General features: G+C 36.7%; 10 protein-coding genes across 10 annotated transcripts; 4 read left to right on the top strand and 6 right to left on the bottom strand.

Moving 5' to 3' along the window:
* Nucleotides 1–2,073: 2,073 nt before the first annotated feature.
* EV154DRAFT_491672 (rab11 protein) lies at nucleotides 2,074–3,160 on the bottom strand. The gene is made up of 6 exons (XM_051599581.1): nucleotides 3,104–3,160; nucleotides 2,878–3,039; nucleotides 2,750–2,783; nucleotides 2,492–2,685; nucleotides 2,319–2,399; nucleotides 2,074–2,244 (listed from the first exon to the last, which is right to left on the bottom strand). Exons 1-6 carry the CDS (start codon nucleotides 3,138–3,140, stop codon nucleotides 2,111–2,113), a joined length of 642 nt encoding a protein of 213 aa, XP_051463043.1. The 5' UTR covers nucleotides 3,141–3,160; the 3' UTR covers nucleotides 2,074–2,110.
* An 80-nt stretch (nucleotides 3,161–3,240) lies between these two features.
* Nucleotides 3,241–5,075, bottom strand: EV154DRAFT_491667 (uncharacterized protein). Its single transcript, XM_051599580.1, has 6 exons — nucleotides 4,571–5,075; nucleotides 4,352–4,501; nucleotides 4,143–4,283; nucleotides 3,712–4,042; nucleotides 3,514–3,647; nucleotides 3,241–3,453 (listed from the first exon to the last, which is right to left on the bottom strand). The coding sequence occupies exons 1-6, from the start codon at nucleotides 4,622–4,624 to the stop codon at nucleotides 3,436–3,438; spliced, it is 828 nt and encodes a 275-aa protein (XP_051463042.1). The 5' UTR covers nucleotides 4,625–5,075; the 3' UTR covers nucleotides 3,241–3,435.
* On the bottom strand, nucleotides 4,993–7,400 carry EV154DRAFT_491656 (tRNA synthetases class II-domain-containing protein). The gene is made up of 6 exons (XM_051599579.1): nucleotides 7,151–7,400; nucleotides 6,988–7,081; nucleotides 6,653–6,923; nucleotides 6,354–6,593; nucleotides 6,180–6,284; nucleotides 4,993–6,108 (listed from the first exon to the last, which is right to left on the bottom strand). The coding sequence occupies exons 1-6, from the start codon at nucleotides 7,317–7,319 to the stop codon at nucleotides 5,032–5,034; spliced, it is 1,956 nt and encodes a 651-aa protein (XP_051463041.1). The 5' UTR covers nucleotides 7,320–7,400; the 3' UTR covers nucleotides 4,993–5,031.
* A 3,240-nt stretch (nucleotides 7,401–10,640) lies between these two features.
* EV154DRAFT_547276 (uncharacterized protein) lies at nucleotides 10,641–13,216 on the top strand (the record flags this gene model as incomplete). The annotated part of the gene is made up of 4 exons (XM_051604747.1): nucleotides 10,641–10,733; nucleotides 10,851–10,899; nucleotides 11,361–12,476; nucleotides 13,134–13,216. 4 exons carry the CDS (start codon nucleotides 10,641–10,643, stop codon nucleotides 13,214–13,216), a joined length of 1,341 nt encoding a protein of 446 aa, XP_051463040.1.
* A 719-nt stretch (nucleotides 13,217–13,935) lies between these two features.
* On the top strand, nucleotides 13,936–14,472 carry EV154DRAFT_411385 (trimeric LpxA-like protein; the record flags this gene model as incomplete). Its single annotated transcript, XM_051595456.1, has 1 exon — nucleotides 13,936–14,472. The coding sequence occupies one exon, from the start codon at nucleotides 13,936–13,938 to the stop codon at nucleotides 14,470–14,472; it is 537 nt and encodes a 178-aa protein (XP_051463039.1).
* On the top strand, nucleotides 14,419–15,814 carry EV154DRAFT_212275 (60Kd inner membrane protein-domain-containing protein). The gene is made up of 2 exons (XM_051594385.1): nucleotides 14,419–15,314; nucleotides 15,387–15,814. The coding sequence occupies exons 1-2, from the start codon at nucleotides 14,586–14,588 to the stop codon at nucleotides 15,615–15,617; spliced, it is 960 nt and encodes a 319-aa protein (XP_051463038.1). The 5' UTR covers nucleotides 14,419–14,585; the 3' UTR covers nucleotides 15,618–15,814.
* On the top strand, nucleotides 15,735–16,352 carry EV154DRAFT_491647 (60S ribosomal protein L38). Its single transcript, XM_051599578.1, has 3 exons — nucleotides 15,735–15,767; nucleotides 16,023–16,206; nucleotides 16,258–16,352. The coding sequence occupies exons 1-3, from the start codon at nucleotides 15,765–15,767 to the stop codon at nucleotides 16,278–16,280; spliced, it is 210 nt and encodes a 69-aa protein (XP_051463037.1). The 5' UTR covers nucleotides 15,735–15,764; the 3' UTR covers nucleotides 16,281–16,352.
* A 34-nt stretch (nucleotides 16,353–16,386) lies between these two features.
* On the bottom strand, nucleotides 16,387–17,473 carry EV154DRAFT_491643 (CTLH/CRA C-terminal to lish motif domain-containing protein). The gene is made up of 5 exons (XM_051599577.1): nucleotides 17,279–17,473; nucleotides 17,186–17,206; nucleotides 17,054–17,104; nucleotides 16,645–17,001; nucleotides 16,387–16,592 (listed from the first exon to the last, which is right to left on the bottom strand). The coding sequence occupies exons 1-5, from the start codon at nucleotides 17,394–17,396 to the stop codon at nucleotides 16,444–16,446; spliced, it is 696 nt and encodes a 231-aa protein (XP_051463036.1). The 5' UTR covers nucleotides 17,397–17,473; the 3' UTR covers nucleotides 16,387–16,443.
* Nucleotides 17,474–17,606: 133 nt separating this feature from the next.
* Nucleotides 17,607–17,903, bottom strand: EV154DRAFT_587631 (uncharacterized protein; the record flags this gene model as incomplete). The annotated part of the gene is made up of 1 exon (XM_051606811.1): nucleotides 17,607–17,903. The coding sequence occupies one exon, from the start codon at nucleotides 17,901–17,903 to the stop codon at nucleotides 17,607–17,609; it is 297 nt and encodes a 98-aa protein (XP_051463035.1).
* A 697-nt stretch (nucleotides 17,904–18,600) lies between these two features.
* On the bottom strand, nucleotides 18,601–19,933 carry EV154DRAFT_491638 (uncharacterized protein). Its single transcript, XM_051599576.1, has 6 exons — nucleotides 19,838–19,933; nucleotides 19,766–19,785; nucleotides 19,660–19,707; nucleotides 19,532–19,582; nucleotides 19,412–19,466; nucleotides 18,601–19,340 (listed from the first exon to the last, which is right to left on the bottom strand). Exons 1-6 carry the CDS (start codon nucleotides 19,884–19,886, stop codon nucleotides 18,709–18,711), a joined length of 855 nt encoding a protein of 284 aa, XP_051463034.1. The 5' UTR covers nucleotides 19,887–19,933; the 3' UTR covers nucleotides 18,601–18,708.
* Between the last annotated feature and the right edge of the window lie 246 nt (nucleotides 19,934–20,179).

Here is a 20,179-nt window from a genome sequence, read left to right as displayed (position 1 = left end):
TTCTCTTGATCAAAACTATCTGGTTTTTTTTTGTTTTATTTCCCATTACCCAGTTTATATTCCCTCTTTATATGGTTACCAAAATAAATAAAATCCCGGACAATATTTATGTCAAAGTTTTATCTCTTGCCAATCATTTGGTGGCGTGTTTCACATTTATATATAGTAGGATGGCATATTTATATAAGAAGTCTTTGATAGGAGTACATATATAGTAAAGACCGTATGCATCAACTCTGATTTGAAGATTGTATCAATAGCTACACGTAATTTATGTATTATGGTTGTCTCTTCTTTTTTTTTGCGCAGTAATTAGTGGTGAATATAAACCATATCTAATCATATGCATTGTTTTGTTTATAATATTTAACAGTACTATCGTGAAGAACTTGATCCCATTCAAGCAACAGACATATCTTTCTCTCTCGAACACACTTTCATCTTTCAAATAGAAGGTACTTTCCTTAATCATATTTTTTACTGAGACTTTATTAGAGCAAGCCTTTTCATTCTTTTTCTAAATGACTAGAACGCCCATGTTCCACAAAAAACACTTGATTTCGTAATTATTCGGGACTTGCATCAACAGTGTATAGGTTGCAAGAAATTAGGGAGAATAAATCTTTCTTTTTTTCTTCTTTAAAAAGACAAAAATGATGAAGCAACATATCATGGAAGAGTGTAAGATAACGCAATAAAAAAAAGGGGGGTAATCTAACATGTAAATGATGCTGATATAAAAGTATATATCTTTTTTAGATATTGTCATACAAAAGTTACTTAACCCAGACTTGAGGCTTTTCTTTCGAAACTTTGACAAAGAAATCCGGCATATGTATTATCAACTACGAACAACATTAAATCATGATCGTGCCAAAATCGAGATGGCTCTTATTATTGATAATGCGTGGGGCAAAGGATTAAGCAGGTATAGGCGATATCATTTTTTTTTGAAAAAAAAAAAAAAATTGTTTTCTTGTAACTTTACTAAATCATTGATTATAAAAAAGGCAAACTATCTTATCGTATCTTGGTAAAACTCTGGATCAATATGCTGGAAAGGTAACCTTCATAAACTTTTGCTTTCATCCCCATATTTTCCATAACTAATACAAAATTGGTGAACAGACGTGTAACGAAATATTTTCTACACTCGTCTTAAACAACTTGGATATTAAAATGGATACTCAAAAAAGTCAAGATTTTAACGATAGCAGATATTTTAACGATAGCAGATGAAAGAAAAAAAAAGTCGTGGATTCTTTAATATGTTATTGACTATGGACCTTTTACCATTATGTTTTTAATAAATCATTGATAAAAGGACACTTTGGAGAAAAGTTTTTTTTTTTTTTGAAACACAAAATTTGCTTTTGAATATATAATGGCATGTTATGCATATGGTCTTTGTGTTATATCACTCATTAAAATAGATAGTTAAATAAACACATTGGCCTGAATGTTGTCTTCAGGGAGGCCGAAGGGTGTTTATAAAGGTGTGTCACCTTGTGGTAATTATATAAAGTAGAAATACAATCCAGTATGCCACACTTTGCAACATTATAGCCGCTCCGTAGCCATGCTTTTTTTAAAATCATATTTAATCGATAGATAAGTCTCATTTTTCATTAGAAGAAGGATGATTTTTTTTTAATCACCATGATGGAAGTAATTATCTCAGTCACGGATTTAAAACAAACTTACCCTATTTTACTATAAAAGAGATCCACATGCTCTAGATCTTGACAGCATACCATTGTAGTAGGCCTTGCATAAAATCACATATTGAGACTCCGATTCAACCAATCAATCCCGCATCTCACGGCAAACCGAGGGATCAAGGTTTGCACTACTTTTTTTAAAAGAGAGGAAACATCAGCCCAAGTACAAAAAAAAAAAGAAAGCTTTCAGCCCTAATGGGTATCTATTCTACGTGATACAAAGTGCCATTTTTTTTTTCTTTTTCAACCATTGAAGTCTAAGCCCATTTGTCAGTGCACTCTCTGAATCCATGTAGCGTTCAGAATCTTTTTTTTTTTATATGTGCGTAGGTGTGCATCATGGAGAGTAAGATTTTTTTTTTTTTTTATTATTTATTATGAAGGTATGCTTAACAACATCCACCGCCACCTTGTTTAGCTTGTTCATCAGGTGTTTGAGATACAAGAATGGTTTGACCGTTTGTAGGTTTGATTGTGTTATTAGAGGATTCCAAAGCCTTGTTCGAAACAATACGATAGATTTCTATGCATATAAAAAAAAAAATCGATTAGTTTTTTTCTTTTTCTGTATTCAACCAACATCCTTCTAAAAGAAACCTGTCAAAATTTGTTGGAAAGATTGATCTACGTTGGTAGCATCCAAAGCAGAAGTCTCAATAAATGAAAGGCCATTATCAGCTAGAAAAAAAAAAAGAGAGAGAGAGGGATATCGGAGGTGTGGTTAGGTTAGGGTTAGTTGTAAATAAAGAAGGGTAAAGGCTTAATTTTACATGCAAATTGCTTGGCTTCTTCGGTAGGCACAGCTCTCAAATGTCTTAAATCACTCTTGTTACCCACAAGCATAATGACGATATTTGAATCAGCATGATCACGAAGCTCCTTTAACCAACGATCCACGCTCTCGTACGTAGAATGCTTTGAAATATCATAGACCAACAATGCACCCACTGCGCCACGATAATAGCTATGGTAGAGAAGAAATATAAGTTTTATATATATTTCATTCACAGTGTGATTGTAATACTTACGCACTGGTAATGGCACGGTATCTTTCTTGTCCAGCTAATAATAATAATAATAAAAAAAGAGATGAGTCAATACTTTGTTGGTTAATGGAAAAAGAGAGATGAGGGTTTGTGTCATCCAGTCTCTTTACCTGTATCCCAAATTTGAGCCTTGATAACCTTGTTATCAACTTGAATACTTCTGGTGGCGAATTCTACACCAATAGTACTCTTGGATTCCAAATTGAACTCGTTACGAGTGAAACGACTTAAAAGATTGGTTTTACCAACACCTGAATCACCAATCAAGACAACTACATGACTTTTTACATTAGATAAAAAGAAGGGAGATGGAGAAAAGTAATAAAATAACCCTACCCTTGAAAAGATAATCATATTCTTCGTCTCTACTCATTTTTTTTTTTTTTTTTTTTTGGTAAGGTGAGAAAAAAAAAGGGGGGGGGGAGGGAAAAAAAGATGAGGGAACCACAAACAAGAGAGAGAAAAAAAAAATAGTTTGGGAGCGGGGGAGAAAAGGTTTATTTCATAACTTTGTGTGTGTTGTGTCACACATGTACATACATGTCACAATGTTGTCTATTTTTTTTTTTTTTTCATCTGTTTGGATTTATGCAATTTCTTTTTTTTTTCGCAAAAAAAAAAAAAAAAAAAAAATAGAAAAAAAAAAATAGAGAGATAGATGCATAAGTTTATGCTGATGCAGCAAACTAATATCAATTTTTAAATTAGTTTCTGATAATAATAAAAAAAAAAGGGAGAAGACTTACATAATTGCTTGGGATGATGCCAATGGAACCATCAAGTTTACGTGCCTGCCACCAGTTACCGTTTCTATCCACAATATCTAGGGTTTCTCCCTTAGCAAAACTCAACTCATTGGGATCATCTGGATTCGCCGAATCTTTTAAGGAGAATAAGTACTAAGAAAAACAAGAAGAAAAAGAAAAAAGAAAGACTATACTCACAAGCATGGAGAGCTTGGACTTTCTCTCTGTATTGGATCTGATTATCGACACGTGCGATATTATGATTAGGTTCGATGGTTGCTGTAGCAACGGGATGTGTGGGTGGTGATGTGGCATGATAGGCAGTGTTCTGAGTGTACGCAGTTGGAGCAGTATACGGCGTGGTCGCTTCAACCATAGTTTTATCAGCTGTCATTTCATTCATGGGTCGTACAAGCTCCGAAGAGGATGAAGCTGCATTTGATACACCTACAGTGTTCCCAGTATATCCAGGCCCAAATTGACCAAAGTAACTATCCGACTCACTTCCAAAAACAATCACCCATAAAAACTATTAATTATAACCCTTACTTTTTTTAGTTTAAGAATATTGTAATTAAATTTTTTTTTTTTTGCTTTTTTTTTTTTTGTTCCCCTTTGAGTGCTCTTACTTGAATTATAATTAAAATAATATAACCTGCGGCATAGACACCTGCTCCTCCCTTATATTGACTTTTGAATTTGGATGTGGGTAGAGCGTAATCAAGTTGATATGTTAACATTGAAAGACTGGCTGCTAAGAACGTCAGGATCTAATAGAATTTTGGGGAGTTATTAGATAGTCTATTATTAGCTCTTTTTTTTTCTTGTTATCTTTTACCACAAGTCGATAGTGCCCATATGTATTCGTCGTTAATGCAAAAGCAATACTCATCAGTAACAACAGTTGATATATCACTATCCACCACGCTCCACCTGAAATACCACTTCGAAAAACACAGGCACCTACAAATGAAATAACCCAACCACACTATCTCTTCCTTTATCAGTTCATATACTCTCTCTCTCTCTTTTTTTTTTTCGTGTTCTTTCCACCTACAGCTGCTAAAAGTAAAGTGGACAAAAGAAAAACATTGTCTGCAATGCGTGTCATAATTAGTTTTTTTTTTTTTTTTCTTACGAGAAAAAAAGTTTAAAAAGTTGTAAATAAAAATATATAAAAAAAGGACCTAATAATTCACCATGGGAAACCGTCACATTTTTATACATAGTGTTTTCCCCCTTTCCAAAAAGACCTTTTTATCTCTTTTTATCTCCTCTCCCTTTTTTCATCTATTCTCCTAACAAGCAAAATGGGTTATTTTTGTGCGGGAAACAATCAATCTCCCTTGATTTTACCCCTTCTTTTTTTATGATTTTTTTTAAATGATCCAAAAAAAATAAAATAGATGGGGGTGTAACACAACAAGAGCCGGAGTAAAAGAAAGAAAGACAGAAAATGTAAGGGTGGATGAATTGTAAAAGAAAAAAAAAAAAAAAGGGAAAGGGGAGCTTTTTTTATTAGGAATCAGAAGAAGAGAGTGAGAGTCCATATTCATTTAATTGTGCGGTAGTGACAGCTGATGGACTGTTCACTACAAAGTCCTTTCCTCCTGCTGCTTTAGGAAATGCAATCACATCACGAATCGAACTCGAATCAGTCAAAATAGCCATCAAACGATCAAAACCCAACGCCATACCTCCATGTGGGGGACAGCCTCCTCCCAAAGCATCAATCAGATGATCAAACCGTTTATATTCGTATTTCTCCAGTTCCAATACCTTTTCTAAAATAAACGTTTGCATCACAGGACTATGGATACGAATCGATCCTCCTCCAATCTCCATTCCGTTCAACACAAGATCATAATGCTGACCTCGTACCTCGGATGGTTCCCTTGCCAACTTGTCAATATCCTCATCAAACGGAGCAGTAAACGGATGATGCGTTGCTTGCCATTTACGTTTGCCTTCTTCATCAGGTGTAAACAATGGGAAGGATTCCACCCACAAAAACTTGTACTTCTCTTCATCTAGCTTTAAAAGTCCTTTTCCTTGCATCAATTGAGATACATGCAATCTGACTCGCCCCATCGTTGTGTTACCACCATACAAATACTTGTCTCGCTTATGGATCATCACTACATCCCCTTCTTCCACTCCCAACTTGACATTCAATTCTTTTCCTCCTACTTGTTGAGAGTATCGTAATGCTCCACATTTCATGGGCCATGTTTCCAGATTCTTTTCATTCACCTTGACATAGGCGAAATCAGATGTCAGATCCAAACTCTTTTGCATTGCTTTTAAATCACCGCCAGATAATCCCCGAGCTCCGTCCTTTACCACCATGCAATCCATACTCGTTGTCTCATCCAAAATATCCTTGACATCCTGACGTATATCCGCAATCTTCATTTCAAATCGAACATCAGGCTTATCACTACCGTATTCTCTCATCGCTTGATTATACGTCATGTGAGGGAAACTGGCCTTCGTCAAAGTCTGGCCTAACGCTTTATCCCAAATCGAGGTCACCATCCCTTCAATGATATTCTGAATATCCGCAATCTTGATAAACGACATTTCCAAATCAATCTATTTTTTTTACCTTTTCGTTAGCCTCTTTTTTTTTTTTTTTTTTTTTGTGCGTCTGTGCAATCTCATACCTGTGTAAACTCGGGTTGTCGATCCGCTCTTAAATCTTCATCTCGGAAACAACGGGCAATTTGAAAGTATCGATCGAATCCAGCCGCCATTAACATTTGTTTGTGCTACTCAATTTTTTTTTTTTTTATTTAGTCAGTACTTTCTTTCCCCCCCCCCCTCGTATGATAATTTACCTGCTGAGGACTTTGAGGCAAGGCATAGAATTGTCCTCGCTTTCGTGTAGGTACAATAAACTCGCGTGCTCCCTCTGGCGTCGATTTAAACAAGGTGGGTGTTTCAATCTCGGTAAATCCATGCTCGCATAAATAATTACGAACCGTGTTGGCCGTCAAAGACCGAAGTCGAATATTATGTTGTAATTGTTCTCGACGTAAATCCAAGTAACGATAACGTAATCTCACCTCTTCATTTGGCTAAATTTTTTTTTTTCAATCATTCCATTCATAAAACACTTTTTAAAAAATAAATTTACCAATTGCGCTCCGTTGGGCCAGAAAGGCAATGAAGGCGTGGCAGGATTCAAACAGTAAATCTTGGTGATCTCCACTTCTACTTGACCAGACGCTTGTTTCTTATTTCCCATTCCTTCAGGTCGCTTTTGTACAATACCTTCCACACAAATGACACTCTCTACCGACAACGATTTAATCTGCGTCTTGATCTCTTCATCCCCTTTACAAACTAATTGTGTCACACCAGAATGATCACGTAAAGGTAAAAAGATCAAATCTTGAGACATATCTCTAAAGAATTTCATTTTTTTTAACTTTCTTTCTCTCTCTCCCCCTTTTTTTTTTTTTCATTTACCGAGAGGATTGGGCCCAGCCGCATAAAACAACTTTCTTTCCATCATCCGAAGCTCTTAAATCACCACAATAATGCGTACGACTAGGATACTCACCTAAACAACTGTCAATATATACATACAGCAAACTCATCCCCCCCCCCGCCGCTCGCTTATTTTATCTACCGTGGAAGCGTTCGCTATCTTTATATCCTTGTAAATACTGCTCCTTCACCACGGCCGAATGGCTAATGCTACGTAATGGCACGCGTTGTATACTTGGTAAGCTACGTCTATACTGTAGCGTTGATCTTCTTGTTGCCAATAATGCAATTTGACAAAGTCGAGAATTCATTTCGAATAAATAAATATAAAAAAAAATAAAAAGAAATAAAACCCCTCTTGTCACCCCCCAGGGCAAGGGGGAGGTTGGGCTGGTTTGTCATGTAGTTTAAACTCCGTCATTGACATCCACCAAAATGACAGGCAACACGATTTAGTTTGACACTTTGTTCTCCTACCCATCATTGCAAACTGTCCGTATTTCCTATAATAAATATCGTATAGAATGACCCCCCTTCAATATGGTTAAATTATAATATTCGAGTGGTACTCTCATATTTCCAGTATTATCTTGTTACAGAATTGTATATTGGTAATCAGATTATGAATGGTTGTTTATGACTCTCTTTAAATCTGTCACTAAAGTATCAGCAAATGCGAAATTTTTTACTTAATAATTCGGGACCAATCAATAAAATAAAAATATGAATTGACTCAAGACCTTGAAAAAATGGGGCGTAGGTATAGGCGCTGTCTGGGGAATAAGTAACTCCTATGGAGGTAAGCGAAAAACAATTTTGACAGATACATAAAATAAAAATAAAACTCTATTTAGTAAAATCGTATGGAGACAGCCCGTCTAAAGCGCTCAACCGGGACTCCAATATTAGGGGTCTGGTTTATTTAAATTGCCTCACTCTAGCACACCAAAGTACAATCACCCCAAAAGTTCCAAGTGGTGATCCTTGGCGGCGAGCGCTTACGCAGGGAAAGATGATTACATCTTCAACTTATTGAAACAAAACTACCCCCCCAATTCTACGGGATGGGATTCACGTTTCAAAAACAAGCACACGATTGGTATTTAGCCTATCCACAAATTTAAGCTAAATACATTGAGTTAATTATTCCATTCTGTGTACTGTATTTATTAGCTGTGCTTTTCTGCATTTTAGAACTCAAGAAGATGCTTCTATCTTCTTTCAATTATACGCTTGTATTCGGGGACCTAGATAAAAGAGGCCAACTGGTATTTTATGAAATTAATTGGGTGTCAAGTCTGAACGGAATATGACGTAGAAAGTGGGAATTGCAAAGTGTCATCCCATGTGCAGGAATTAGCGGTTCATGGTCTTTCGTGTATCAAAAGCAGGTTTACTCTCATGAAGACCACTTTAAACCCTCAATCCAATCGTCTTCCAGGCTGTTGAGTTAAAGCCCTTGGCTCACACAATCAAATGAACGATATAAAATCACAAGCTAGCGATGCATCTTACTTTAACTCCCCCCCCCCTTTTTTTTTTTACGCTGATTAACTATTCATAATAAAAGTCTGGTTTTTCTAGTAATGGCTTGTCACTTCTATCACCTGTATTCCTAAATCCATCTTTTGATTATTGTTAACAAACACTTTATAATAAGGATCATGTTACACTATTTTTAATAGTGTCAAGACTTTAACAATTGCTTTCTGACTTTTTCGCATCGATTGATAGACGGGGGCATAGTAAGTCCATTGTTCGGCTAAAGCTTACACCTTCTTTGTCAATAAGCTGTATAAGGTAAACGGCACGTTTTATTCCGTGAGGAATGGAGAAAAAAAAAAAAGAACAAAAGCGAATCTACAAGTTTACAACAGCATTCATCACATGCAATATTTTTTTTTCCCACTAAATTAAAGTCTAATAATTACATCATGTAAGATACAGGTGGAGAGAAATAGTTTAGTTGCTTATATGAAAGAATTTCCCCCTATCATCTTTTTTTATATACAAGCATTTTTTTTTTTTTGAACAGGTTTTCTCTTTAATTAGATTTACGCTACGTCAAAATTGGCCCTTTTGACGTTACTGCAATAAGTTTTTTTTTTTTTTTTTTTTTTTTTTTTTTTTTTTTTTTTTTTTAGCATGAAAGTTGCCCAATTAATTGGCCTGAAGGCATGAATTAAAGTCTTATTTTTACTTGATAAACAAAGGGATTTAATGATGAATTGATAAAGCATAATTACCTCAATTATTGATCATGTTCCCTAAAGTAAACTATTGATAAAGTGAGTACCTTTTATGGCCTAGCTAGTTGAGTAAAATGAACTATTTTTCTCAGGAGGTACGAATTATCCTTGAAACTATCCTTTTTTTTTTCTCACTTTTAGTCAATAGAAAAGAAATAAAACGGAGGCGAGAATGATTGAATGGTAAAGTAATTCCGCTGGGGAAAACTATCAAGTAAGGCACACAGTGGGAGATATGGGTGTTTGTTCTCTCTTTTAAAGTCAGCGGAAAAACACACAGGTGGGCATGGGCAAACGTGAAAATGACAGCACGTCAGTTCCCTCATCATCTATACAAGGGTTAGTATGATGACCAAGACAAAACTACTTGATACGAGTGTTTGTTGTTCAGCCCAAGAAAAATTTGTCATGGTGATTGAAAAAAAAAAAAAAAAGATAAACAAACTGTATTCGGTTAGAGCCATTGAGAGGAGGTGGTCTAAGCGGGGGAGAGAAAGTGCGCTGTTAAATATTTTTTTTTTATTGTTATTATTTATTTGGTATAAAGAGAGAGAGAGAGAGAGAGAGGGAAACTATGTATAAGGTGGTGAGGGGAAGGAAAACTATGTATATGTAAAAAAATTATGTAAAAAGAAGATTAAAATATTTAACAGGAAAGCGTTTGTTGTTGCCATGATGAGTTTGAAGAATACAATGGTCTTCTCTCGTTTTCGTTTTCAACATGATGCTGTGAGATATCTACAAATTCGGGAAAGGATACATAGGTTTTTTCAAAGGGGGAGAGTTTGGCATTGGCAAGATCGATATTGGGAGAACATGATTTGGTTTCGGGTTTAAAAGATTTCACAAAGTGATTTAATAATTCCAAAAGAGAAGGGTGCGTAGGTTGAAGCATATTTTTTTTTTGTCAAGAAATGATAAAAAAACCTTTTTTTTTTTGTTGCTTGGAGGCTCATTTTATATTAAAATAAAAGCGGAGGCTTTTTTTTTTTTTTGTCTTACTGTTCCGGCAAACATCACAATATCAGTAATTCCGTGTTTTTTTGTAAACGATTGTACTACCCGAACTGTGAGACGGAGTTCTTTCTGTTTGTCCCATAAATAAACCTTTTTCCGGCCTTTCCCATTGTTCGATTGTCTGATGGTGTGAAATCGATGAGTTCATTCTGAACTTTTATAAATAATGAATTACCTACTGTACACACTATTGGGATCACAACAGTTATTTCTACGTGTGTATAAATAGTAGAACACAAAACTTCTCTATTCCCCCAATCCCATAACCCTTTTTATCAGTGATCATTAAAAAATAGTGCTACATCTACGTAATCATTTTGTTATTTTTATGCATGTTGCCCGCACCCCCAACCAACCAACCAACCAATGAATTCGATTTTTTACTTATCAGACTTAGCGATCCCCTCTGATATGACAATAGGTTCTATACTAGTTTATCGAATCATGAGTTCCAAGAAGGTTCTTTTTTCTTCTTTGGGTTATACCCTTCCCCCCGTATTTGTAACTAAAATTCTGCGCACGGATTCAAAATGTAGATACGCTAAATAAAATAATTGCGTTGTACGTTTTTTTTAGAAAAGAGTGTCGCACATCACAGAAAATATATGTCAATATGCAGCTAAGGGTAGAGACTAACTATTACAGCTATACTACATTGGTGTTTTCTAAAGACAATCAGCAAAATAAGGGGCAAAATAATGAGGTTGAGGAGATGATGATAAAATTGTGGTGTCAGGCATGAATATAATTATAGATGCAGTAATAGTTTGATTTAAGTATCCAAATTTGGTGTTTAGGCTGGTGAAAAAAAAAGTTTTTTTTTTTTTTTTCTTTTTCCAACTTCTATTTCAATAAACAACAATTTTATTATCATAACTTTCTGTAATTAACATCACTTTGACGTGCACTTTGTGTAATAAAAAGGGCGAGCGAGTTCGAGCTATCGTATTCGCAACCGAGCCGAGCTTAAGAAACTTCGAGCGAGCTCGAGCTGCAAAAAAAAAAAACGCATTCGAGCGAGCTTCGACTGGAACACGATCGAAGCTCGCTGGGGAGTTTCGATCTTCATTCCAAACACTAATATAGCCATAACAATTGCTCTCCAAGTAACTGTCATTGAAGATAATGAAGTAGATTGGAATCTGTTCCTGATCGCGGAAAAGGAGACAATAATCAACAGTTACTGTGGCACGCATCTGAACATGTTCAAAGGGACATGGAAACATCGGTTTAAGGAAGTGGCTTCAAGGTTAAACTTTCGTATAAAAAATGATTCCGGTGACACTAATAACTGGCAAACCTTGATCTGCGACGAATTGAAGGCCAAAAGAAAGACGTCTTCTATATCAGCAAGTACAAAAAGCACGAAATCAGTACATAACAAATCTATCAGTGCTGATGATAAAAAAAGTGCAATTACTTATTTAGAGAATTTATCTGTTGAGGAGAAATGGAGGTTGAAAAGTGGAAGATTTATAGAAGACGTCGTAATGCAAGCAATTAACGATAGTACTTTCGAGCATCCCTGTCTGTCTTATATTGTTGACTTGGCAGATCCCATCTGGCCCAATTATTTTTCTCCCGAAGAAACTGATGAAGTAAGAACCTACAACTCCGTCGAACTTCCTGATTTACAAGACGAGATACAAAATTGTATCAATCTTTATGATAACAGCACCTTAAAAACAGCTGCAGATTACTTCGAATTTGCTTCGGATCAAAAGCTGAAGTTTAGTGATTCTTTTGAGAAGCGCTGGATAAAAGAATCCATTATGAATGCTGCTGGTTTATTTGAAGAAGGCGAACTGTTGAATACAAATGATTTTTCCGAGGGTGATTTGCTCCATACTCTTTGGACATCTGTATATCGAGCTTTCAAAAAAAGCGAGGTAAAAGCCAAGCTGGGTGAGCGTACGAGTGTCTCTTCTGCTCTTGGCAGATACGAAGGTAGATCTCTGGAGTTCAGAGAAAGAAGAGAAAGAAAAGTAATAGGTGCAAAGGTAGACATCCTTTTTAAAAAAATCACTGATGAAGTTGGGTGTACCGAAGTCGGTAAGCATGATGTGTTGGTAATCGATGATAAATACCTTGATGATGGTATGGTAAAGTTACCAAGGACAATAAGAGATATGCTTTGCGGTCTTGTCGAGGTCAACCCTCATAAAATCAACCAACTGTATACAATTGGTTTCTTCATGATGGGTAATTAGCACACATGATACGATTATTTTTATCATGTTCTTTTATTGACGTATTTTTATTTTCTTTATTAGGTCTGAACTAGTGTTCGGAATGAAGATCGAAACTCTCGAGCGAGCTTCGATCGTGTTCCAGTCGAAGCTCGCTCGGATGCGTTTTTTTGCAGCTCGTGCTCGCTCGAAGTTTCTTAAGCTCGGCTCGGTTGCGAATACGATAGCTCGAACTCGCTCGCCCTTTTTATTACACAAAGTGCACGTCAAAGTGATGTTAATTACAGAAAATTATGATAATAAAATTGTTATTTATTGAAATAGAAGTTGGAAAAAGAAAAAGAAAAGTTTTTTTTTTCACCAGCCTTAACACCAAATTCAGATAACTAAGTCCTCATTATTAGAGCATAAATAAAAAAAAATGGTAAAGGGAAGAAAAGATTAAAATCAAGGGGAAATGCCATCTGTAGACTTTCAAGGACCTTAACTTTAAAGTGATTAATATCGACATTTTAGCCGAGCGAGCTTCGAGCGAGCTCGCTCGAACCCAAAAAAAGTGGTGCAAGCTCGAAAAGTTCGAACACTATGAAAGAGCTTACCTCGCCAATTTGTTTGTACAATGAAAAACTAAAATTATTTAGTAAGAATAGATGATCATAAGTAATCGTAGACTTTTACCATTTTGCAAATATGCACACGACAGCGACTGGTACTTCGTGCGTGCCATCGAATTCCAAAGCCTCTTCACACTAAGTTTAAAGTGGAACAATTTTCTTCATAAAGATATGTTCGAACGAGTTTTATTTATAGACTGATAAACAAGAGCAGGTTTATGTCAGGTTAGAATAAACGATTATTTAAGCGTACAATTTATGTTTCAGCCTTTACTTTATTACAAACATCTGTAAATGGCCAGTATAAAGTGATTGATTTGAATATGTATGTATTCCTCCCATCCAGGATTATACAGAATTTAAGGACCGAGAACGACCCACCATTTGTTATATTTAAACTCAGTTGTAGGGAAAGAGAAAATGAAAGCTTTAATTACAAGGTCATCGTCTAAATCGCTCACGCTTTAAGCTCTCCCAGTTCGAAAGGTGAAGGGCTTCTAAAAAGCATTGCTGGAAGTGTAAGGTGCTTCCCAGTTTTTTTTTTTTTTTTTGCCTATTTGACTCTGCAGTAAAGCTCTAATCTCCTTCAACCATTAAAAATATCGTCTGTCATCCCTTCTGGGACAGTATTGTTAGCTGCCGTCTCGTGAGTTAACTAAAAAGTATTGGTCATCATCGGACTACAAGAAAACAGCGCTAAAGATGTTGAACACACTATTTTTTTAAAGAAAAGAGATCGTGGGAAACCTTATCAATTTGTATTACTTTTTTTTTTTTTTTTTCTAAATTTCTTCTATTTACAGTTTTCTCTCACAAATAATAACAATGGCTAGCGAAAAGACAGAAAAGCAAAAATTGATGAACAATGAATATTACATTGCCAACGATCCCGAGTTAGCTAAAGATAGATCGCGCTGCCGATCCTTATTAGACCAATTTAACGCTATCCCACCTCAAAGTGCAGACCGTCATCCTATCGCTGAGGAATTATTCGGTTCCTGGCACCGCGATAATTTTGTCAATATCACCTTTCAATGTGATTACGGTTCCAATATCTTTTTCGGTAAAGGCGTCGAAATGAACTACAATTGCGTCTTTTTGGATTGTGGCAAGATTCGTATCGGTAACAACGTCTTCATCGGTCCCGCCGTACAAATCTACGCCGTCAACCATCCTCTCGACCCTACCGAAAGAATCACTGGCAAGGAAATCGGCTTGGACGTTACCATAGGTGATGCCGTCTGGTTGGGCGGCGGCGTCATTGTCTGTCCTGGCGTTACCATCGGTGCCGGCGCTGTCATTGGCGCTGGAGCCGTTGTCACCAAAGATATTCCTCCAAACTCGGTCGCTGTGGGTAATCCTGCAAAGGTCATTAAAACCATTACTCCATCTTGAAAAAGCTTTGCCCTATTATTACTACCTACTTAAAGTACCGCTAAACCCTGTACACTGTTTAAATAAAACTACAAAAACAAAAATCATCTTTTTTTTTCATCCATGATTTAAAAATGCATCGTTCCATTGCATCATGGACAAGACGTTCACCAAATATAATCCAAAGGTCAAGACCTTGCATCTCTGCCTCATTACCACGACACAAAGACGATCAACAGCCACCCCTTCCGTTGTCACTACGAGCAGCAGCAGCAGCTGTCACATTACCTCCTCAAGAAACCACTGAAAGTACACTACCTTCCATTCTGGCCATGAACGAAAGTATTTTAAACACTATTCATCAAGCGGGGTTACCATGGTGGGCTACCATCGTCACCGGCACACTTCTCTTACGAACCTCACTCACACTCCCCATCGCCATTTATCAACAGCGTAGCATGGGCACCATGATCAATCTCGCTCCCATGGTCCAAAGTTGGGCCGAGACGTTAAAATCCCAAGTCGCTACCGAATCCAAATTAGCAGGCTGGTCTTATAAAAAGTATCAAGTCGAATTACAAAAACAATACAGTGCCAAGGTCAAATCCATTTACAAACATTATGGTTGCTCTCGTTGGAAACTGCTCACATTGCCTTGGGTTCAAATCCCTTTATTTGTTTCCATGTCTCTCACCCTGAGACATATGTCGGCCTATCCGTTGCCATGGTACGGTCAAACCGCTGAGTTACCGGTGGCGGGGTTATCTGAAGGTGGGCTGGCTTGGTTTGTGGATTTGACAGCAGTGGATCCAACCATGGTGATACCTGTCATGATTGGCGCTGGTAATCTTTTAAATGTAGAGGTAAAGCAAATAAGTGCAACCCCCCTTTTTTTTTTAATATTAAACTTTTTAAACTAACTCTTTCATCAAAAGCTGAATGCTTGGGCTTCTCGAGGACAACAAACGCGTATGCAAAAGATCATGACAAATACATTTCGAGTGCTCTCAGTTGCCTTTGTTCCTATTGCTGCCAATGCTCCCATGGCCATTGGGGTTTACTGGCTTTCTTCTGCTTGGTACAGTGTTATTCAGAATATAGCGTTCAAGATACCATCTATTCGAACTGCATTAAAAATGCCACTCTTAATAAAAAAGAAAAACTAAAAGTCACATTTTTTTTTCTGGTTATGTTGGGGGCGCTGATCGAATTGGGTGAGAGGAGGGGGGGTGCGGGTGGCCGCTCCGAACAAAATAGAACGACCATGATCAATTATAAGTCTCCCTCTTCCCGAACATCTATAAACGTCCGAAATGGTAAAGAGTCGAATTTCACAACATAGAAAGCAACCATGTATACATAAGAGAGAGAGAAAGAGAGATGGATCGATTGACAACGTAGATTACAGATGGATGGATGCTTCTAGGAAAGATTCATTTTTACAGCATGACATTGTAGAAACGCACACAGTAGAAACATTTCGCTCTTCTTTTTTTAAAAAAAAAGATGTATACATGGTGGCAGCAACAACATTACAATGACTTTTACTGACTCTCTTTTAATTTAAACAGCCTCAGCAAATTAAGGATATCAAGCAGTTCCTTGAAATTGCCCGCAGAAAGGATGCCCAATCTGCCCGCATCAAGAAGAACTCTGACTGTGTCAAGTTCAAGGTCAGATGCTCCAAGTATCTTTACACCTTGGTTGTCAAGGATAAGTCCAAGGCCCTCAAGCTTAGACAATCTCTCCCTCCTGGTAAGTGTTCTTTTGTGAGTCATTGTGTTCCGTCACTAACTTTTTTAATAGCTCTTGTTGTCAAAGAGATCTAAATGAGCTCCCTCTTTTTGGCCACTGAAAAAAAAAAAGTTTTTTTTTTTCTTTTATCCACATAAGAAATTAGTTCTCTCTTTCTTTTTTTTCATTACAACGTATAGATGATTTTTTGATGTTTTAATAAAAAATCATTCAATATCGAAAGAAAAAAGTCCTCACTTATTGCGCAATCTCTTTTTCAAGCATGTCAAATTCTTTTTCATGTTCGGATAACTCCAACTGGATTTGATGATTCAATTCGTTTCGTACTACTGTCTTATGCCGCCACAGTTTTTCCATGATCGTTTGCGATGAGAACTGTTGTGATTCTTTTTATGTGTTAGCAGCCTTTTTTTTTTTTTCTTGTATATTCTTTGTTACCTAAAATCATTTCATTCACTTGATTTGCTATCGTATCTCTTCTCCCTTGACCTGTAATATCTCGCGTCTTTGGGTTCTGATCATAATCAGTGTATGCTAATAAACAGGTCACAGCGTCCGTGATCTCACGATACACTGCATGAGAAGGCTGCAAATATGCCTGTGCAAATGCTATCGCCTTCATTTCCCCTTCCTTTTTCACCTTTTCCACAAATTCTTGACACCGCAACTTGTGTAGCGTAAAATGAGCCCCACTCGTTTTCCCTTCATACACCGACTGCAGCAATACCGGAAAATGCACTTCTAGCAACCTAAACGCAACATCAATCTCACCTTGTACAATGGCCTGGTGAATCTCTACATTCTCAATTTAGATCTTGTCGTTTTCTACCCTTTACTTGTATTTTACCTTTTCGTGCATCCACTTTACCCCAATCGATATCATTCTCAAATAGTATACCTAAATTCACCCAGCATGTCAAAAAAAAAAAAAAAAAAAAAAAAAAAAAATTACTCTTCAAACACACTACTGGTAACTTACTTTTCGACTTTTCTCTCGAGTCTGTACAAAAAAAAAAGAGATAGATACATTTCAATGTTCACAGCCTTACATTTACGTGTCATTTTCAATTACCCCCATCGTCGAATTGATTCAAGTCTTTTAAAAGCGCCTTTGCCGAATTTTTGTAACTGTAATGAAGCAGATACTCCATAACAATAGTACGACACTCACTACTAGTTGCGTGTTCCATATTGTCAATAAATAATAAATAAAAAAAAAGAAAAAAAAAAAGAAAGAATTAAGCTTCATATGCTTATCAGAGACAGCCCAATCAACAAAACTAAAGTCATGCGGCACATCAAAAAAGTAACATGATGTACGTCATTTATATAGAAATAGGGCACAAAATTGGTATTTTTATTTAACATATTTAACAATATTAAGGAAAAGGGTATTAAATTTAAGAATTGAAGGCCTTTTGAGCTTCACCCTTCTTTTCTTGGGCCTTGTTTCCAGCTTCGCCAGTGGTATTACCAGTGAGAGAGTTAACAGCTCCCTTGACAGCTCCACCTACTTGGTCAGCAGCTCCTTGGACATATCCAGTCACATTGGCAGCAGTCTCTTGAGTCTCACCAGCAGCGTTTTGTGTTTTTCCCTTGCTTTGAAGGCTTTCATTGCCAACAGCTCCTCCTACGTTATCCTTGACGTTTCCTACGAATTGATCTTTCTTGGCATCGGTTCTTGAAGGGGCAGACATATTTGTTATTTGTATTATTATATGGTTATAATGATAATAAAAAAAAAAAATTCAGAAATTATGCTCCTCTATTTATATAAAAAAATTTATCCAAAGTACAAGACATATAACTTTTTTTTTTACATCATATCATCATCACCATCCCGTCATAAAATTACTAGTTCGTCTGGGCGGAGCATAAAAATACCCCGCACGTAAAATGCATCATTATGATCGCGGGTATTGTAACCTTTTAAAGCGTGACGAGAAAATACAAAATGTATGCATCTCATTTTTAAAAAGGGAAGTTGTCCCAAGGTATTGGGTCCAAAAGGGATCACACGACTGCAAAAATGACGTGAGAAATAATCATTATTATCAAAAAAAAAAGTTCTAGACAGACGCGTAACTCCTTGCGTGTGAAATAAAAATAGATAATGTTTTATCAATATAAAGCAGATAATAGGGTCTAGATGTATGATTAAGTGAAGCATTGTTTATGTGTCTTACTTATACACGATTGCTACAGGTAGAATAGAAAAACCGTGTGTAGTTTACTTTTTTTTTAAAACCCAAGCGTCATCATAATGACCTTTGCAGTGCAAGAAACACAATCTAGATAGATTTAGAAAGGACCCTTAATTTTATGAATTACACACAATTATAAGTCCAAAGCTCGTTACATTTTTTATCTCAATTTAGATCACACAATATAGTCTTCGATACACACAAAAAAAGCTGGCAATTTATTTATTTTTAAACTCATCGGGCACTACCACTGCCACTACTACTAGGAGCTACTATCTACTACTACTACTATGTCTTTTTAGCGTGTAGCACCCTCCGTGGATAACAAATTATTATACCCATATCCTTTAGGCCCAAACGACTTCGAATAGCATCCTCTGCAATAAAGATCAAAATCGCGATCCACCATGTTGGTCGAATCCAAACGTTTACCACAATCACAGCATTTCAAACAGGCCTTATGATACTTATTACCCGCACCCAATACTAATTCTGCAGCATACACGGCCTTCTTACACCCAGTGCAAATATCGTTCTGTGATTGAAAGTTGAGTTTGCGTGGCACATAGCCAGTGTGTTGACTTATATACCCGGGTTTCTTTATACTAGGTATATGGTTTGCTGCTGCTGCTGCTGCTGGACTACTAGCACTTGTCGAGGATGCTTCTTCTCTGAAGCTTTCTTGACGAGAAGGTAAAGGAGGGGATATCTGACGAGGTGGTAAAGGTACTTCTCGACGTGCAGGTAAAGCAGGTGGTGCTTTCCGCTGCTGCTCCTGTTGCTGAGGTACATTAGGTGACGATACCTCTTGATGCAAAGGTAAACTGGGCTCTTGATCTCTTGCAGAGCTTTGGTGTCCGATTAAATCCTTTTCTTCTAATATTTCACTTGGCATTTTGTCCTCTGTGCTTAAAAATGCCGCACCTCCAGCTACATACAATAAAAAAGAAGGGTCTCTTTTAGTCCTTATCCCCTTTTTGTCTATCGCACAATGGCCTTACCGAACCCATATCCTTTCGGTCCCCATTTACGAGTATAGCAAGTTCTACAATATGCCTTTTTTTTTCCCCCGATTTTCAATTAGCTCTATCTCTCACTTTTAGCCACCATTCTCTTTTTACCTCATTGTCCTTTTCTGTCAACGTGGTCGAGTCTAAACGTTTATTACATTCCTATAAAAAAAAAGAGAGAGAGTTCTATTTAGTAAAACTTTGAGAAAAATGAACTGTTGAAAAGAAAGTCTCCTTACTTTGCAAGTCAAACAGTAATTATGCCAAGGTCCTCCTGGTCCAATAACCTAATTTTTCTAGTTATTTCGTCCATTGTAAAAAATAAGTTTTCGGGTATTTCCTTACCTGTTCTGCCATATAGACAGCTATTTCAATGGCGTTAGTCTTATCACCTATAACTAAAAGTAAAATACATACATTTCTCACAACGTGGACATTTAGGTGCTCCTCCAAATCTAGGTGGCATAATTAGTGGTAAAAAGATGTTTAAAAAGATGAATTGAACTCGAGAACCGGAAATGTTTAGACCTCCGTATTTTTTTTTTCTCAGTGGCCTCTTTGGGACCACCAGGGGTGCACGTAGTCGTAATGTCGACTGACACCAAGAGGTCAATATAGCTTATCCTCTTGGACTGGATACAACCAGCATATGACAAAATTGTCTGTATGTGTTGTAGCTTTAAGATTCCCGGGCAAAAAGACTAATGATGGAGTTATCATAAAAGGTACATTGTATATACATTTATTTGTAATAACTCT

Source organism: Mucor mucedo, assembly GCF_025094135.1.
Source record: "Mucor mucedo strain NRRL 3635 chromosome Unknown EV154scaffold_4, whole genome shotgun sequence".
NCBI lineage: Eukaryota > Fungi > Mucoromycota > Mucoromycetes > Mucorales > Mucoraceae > Mucor > Mucor mucedo.
This window is presented reverse-complemented; position numbering and strand designations above follow the sequence as displayed.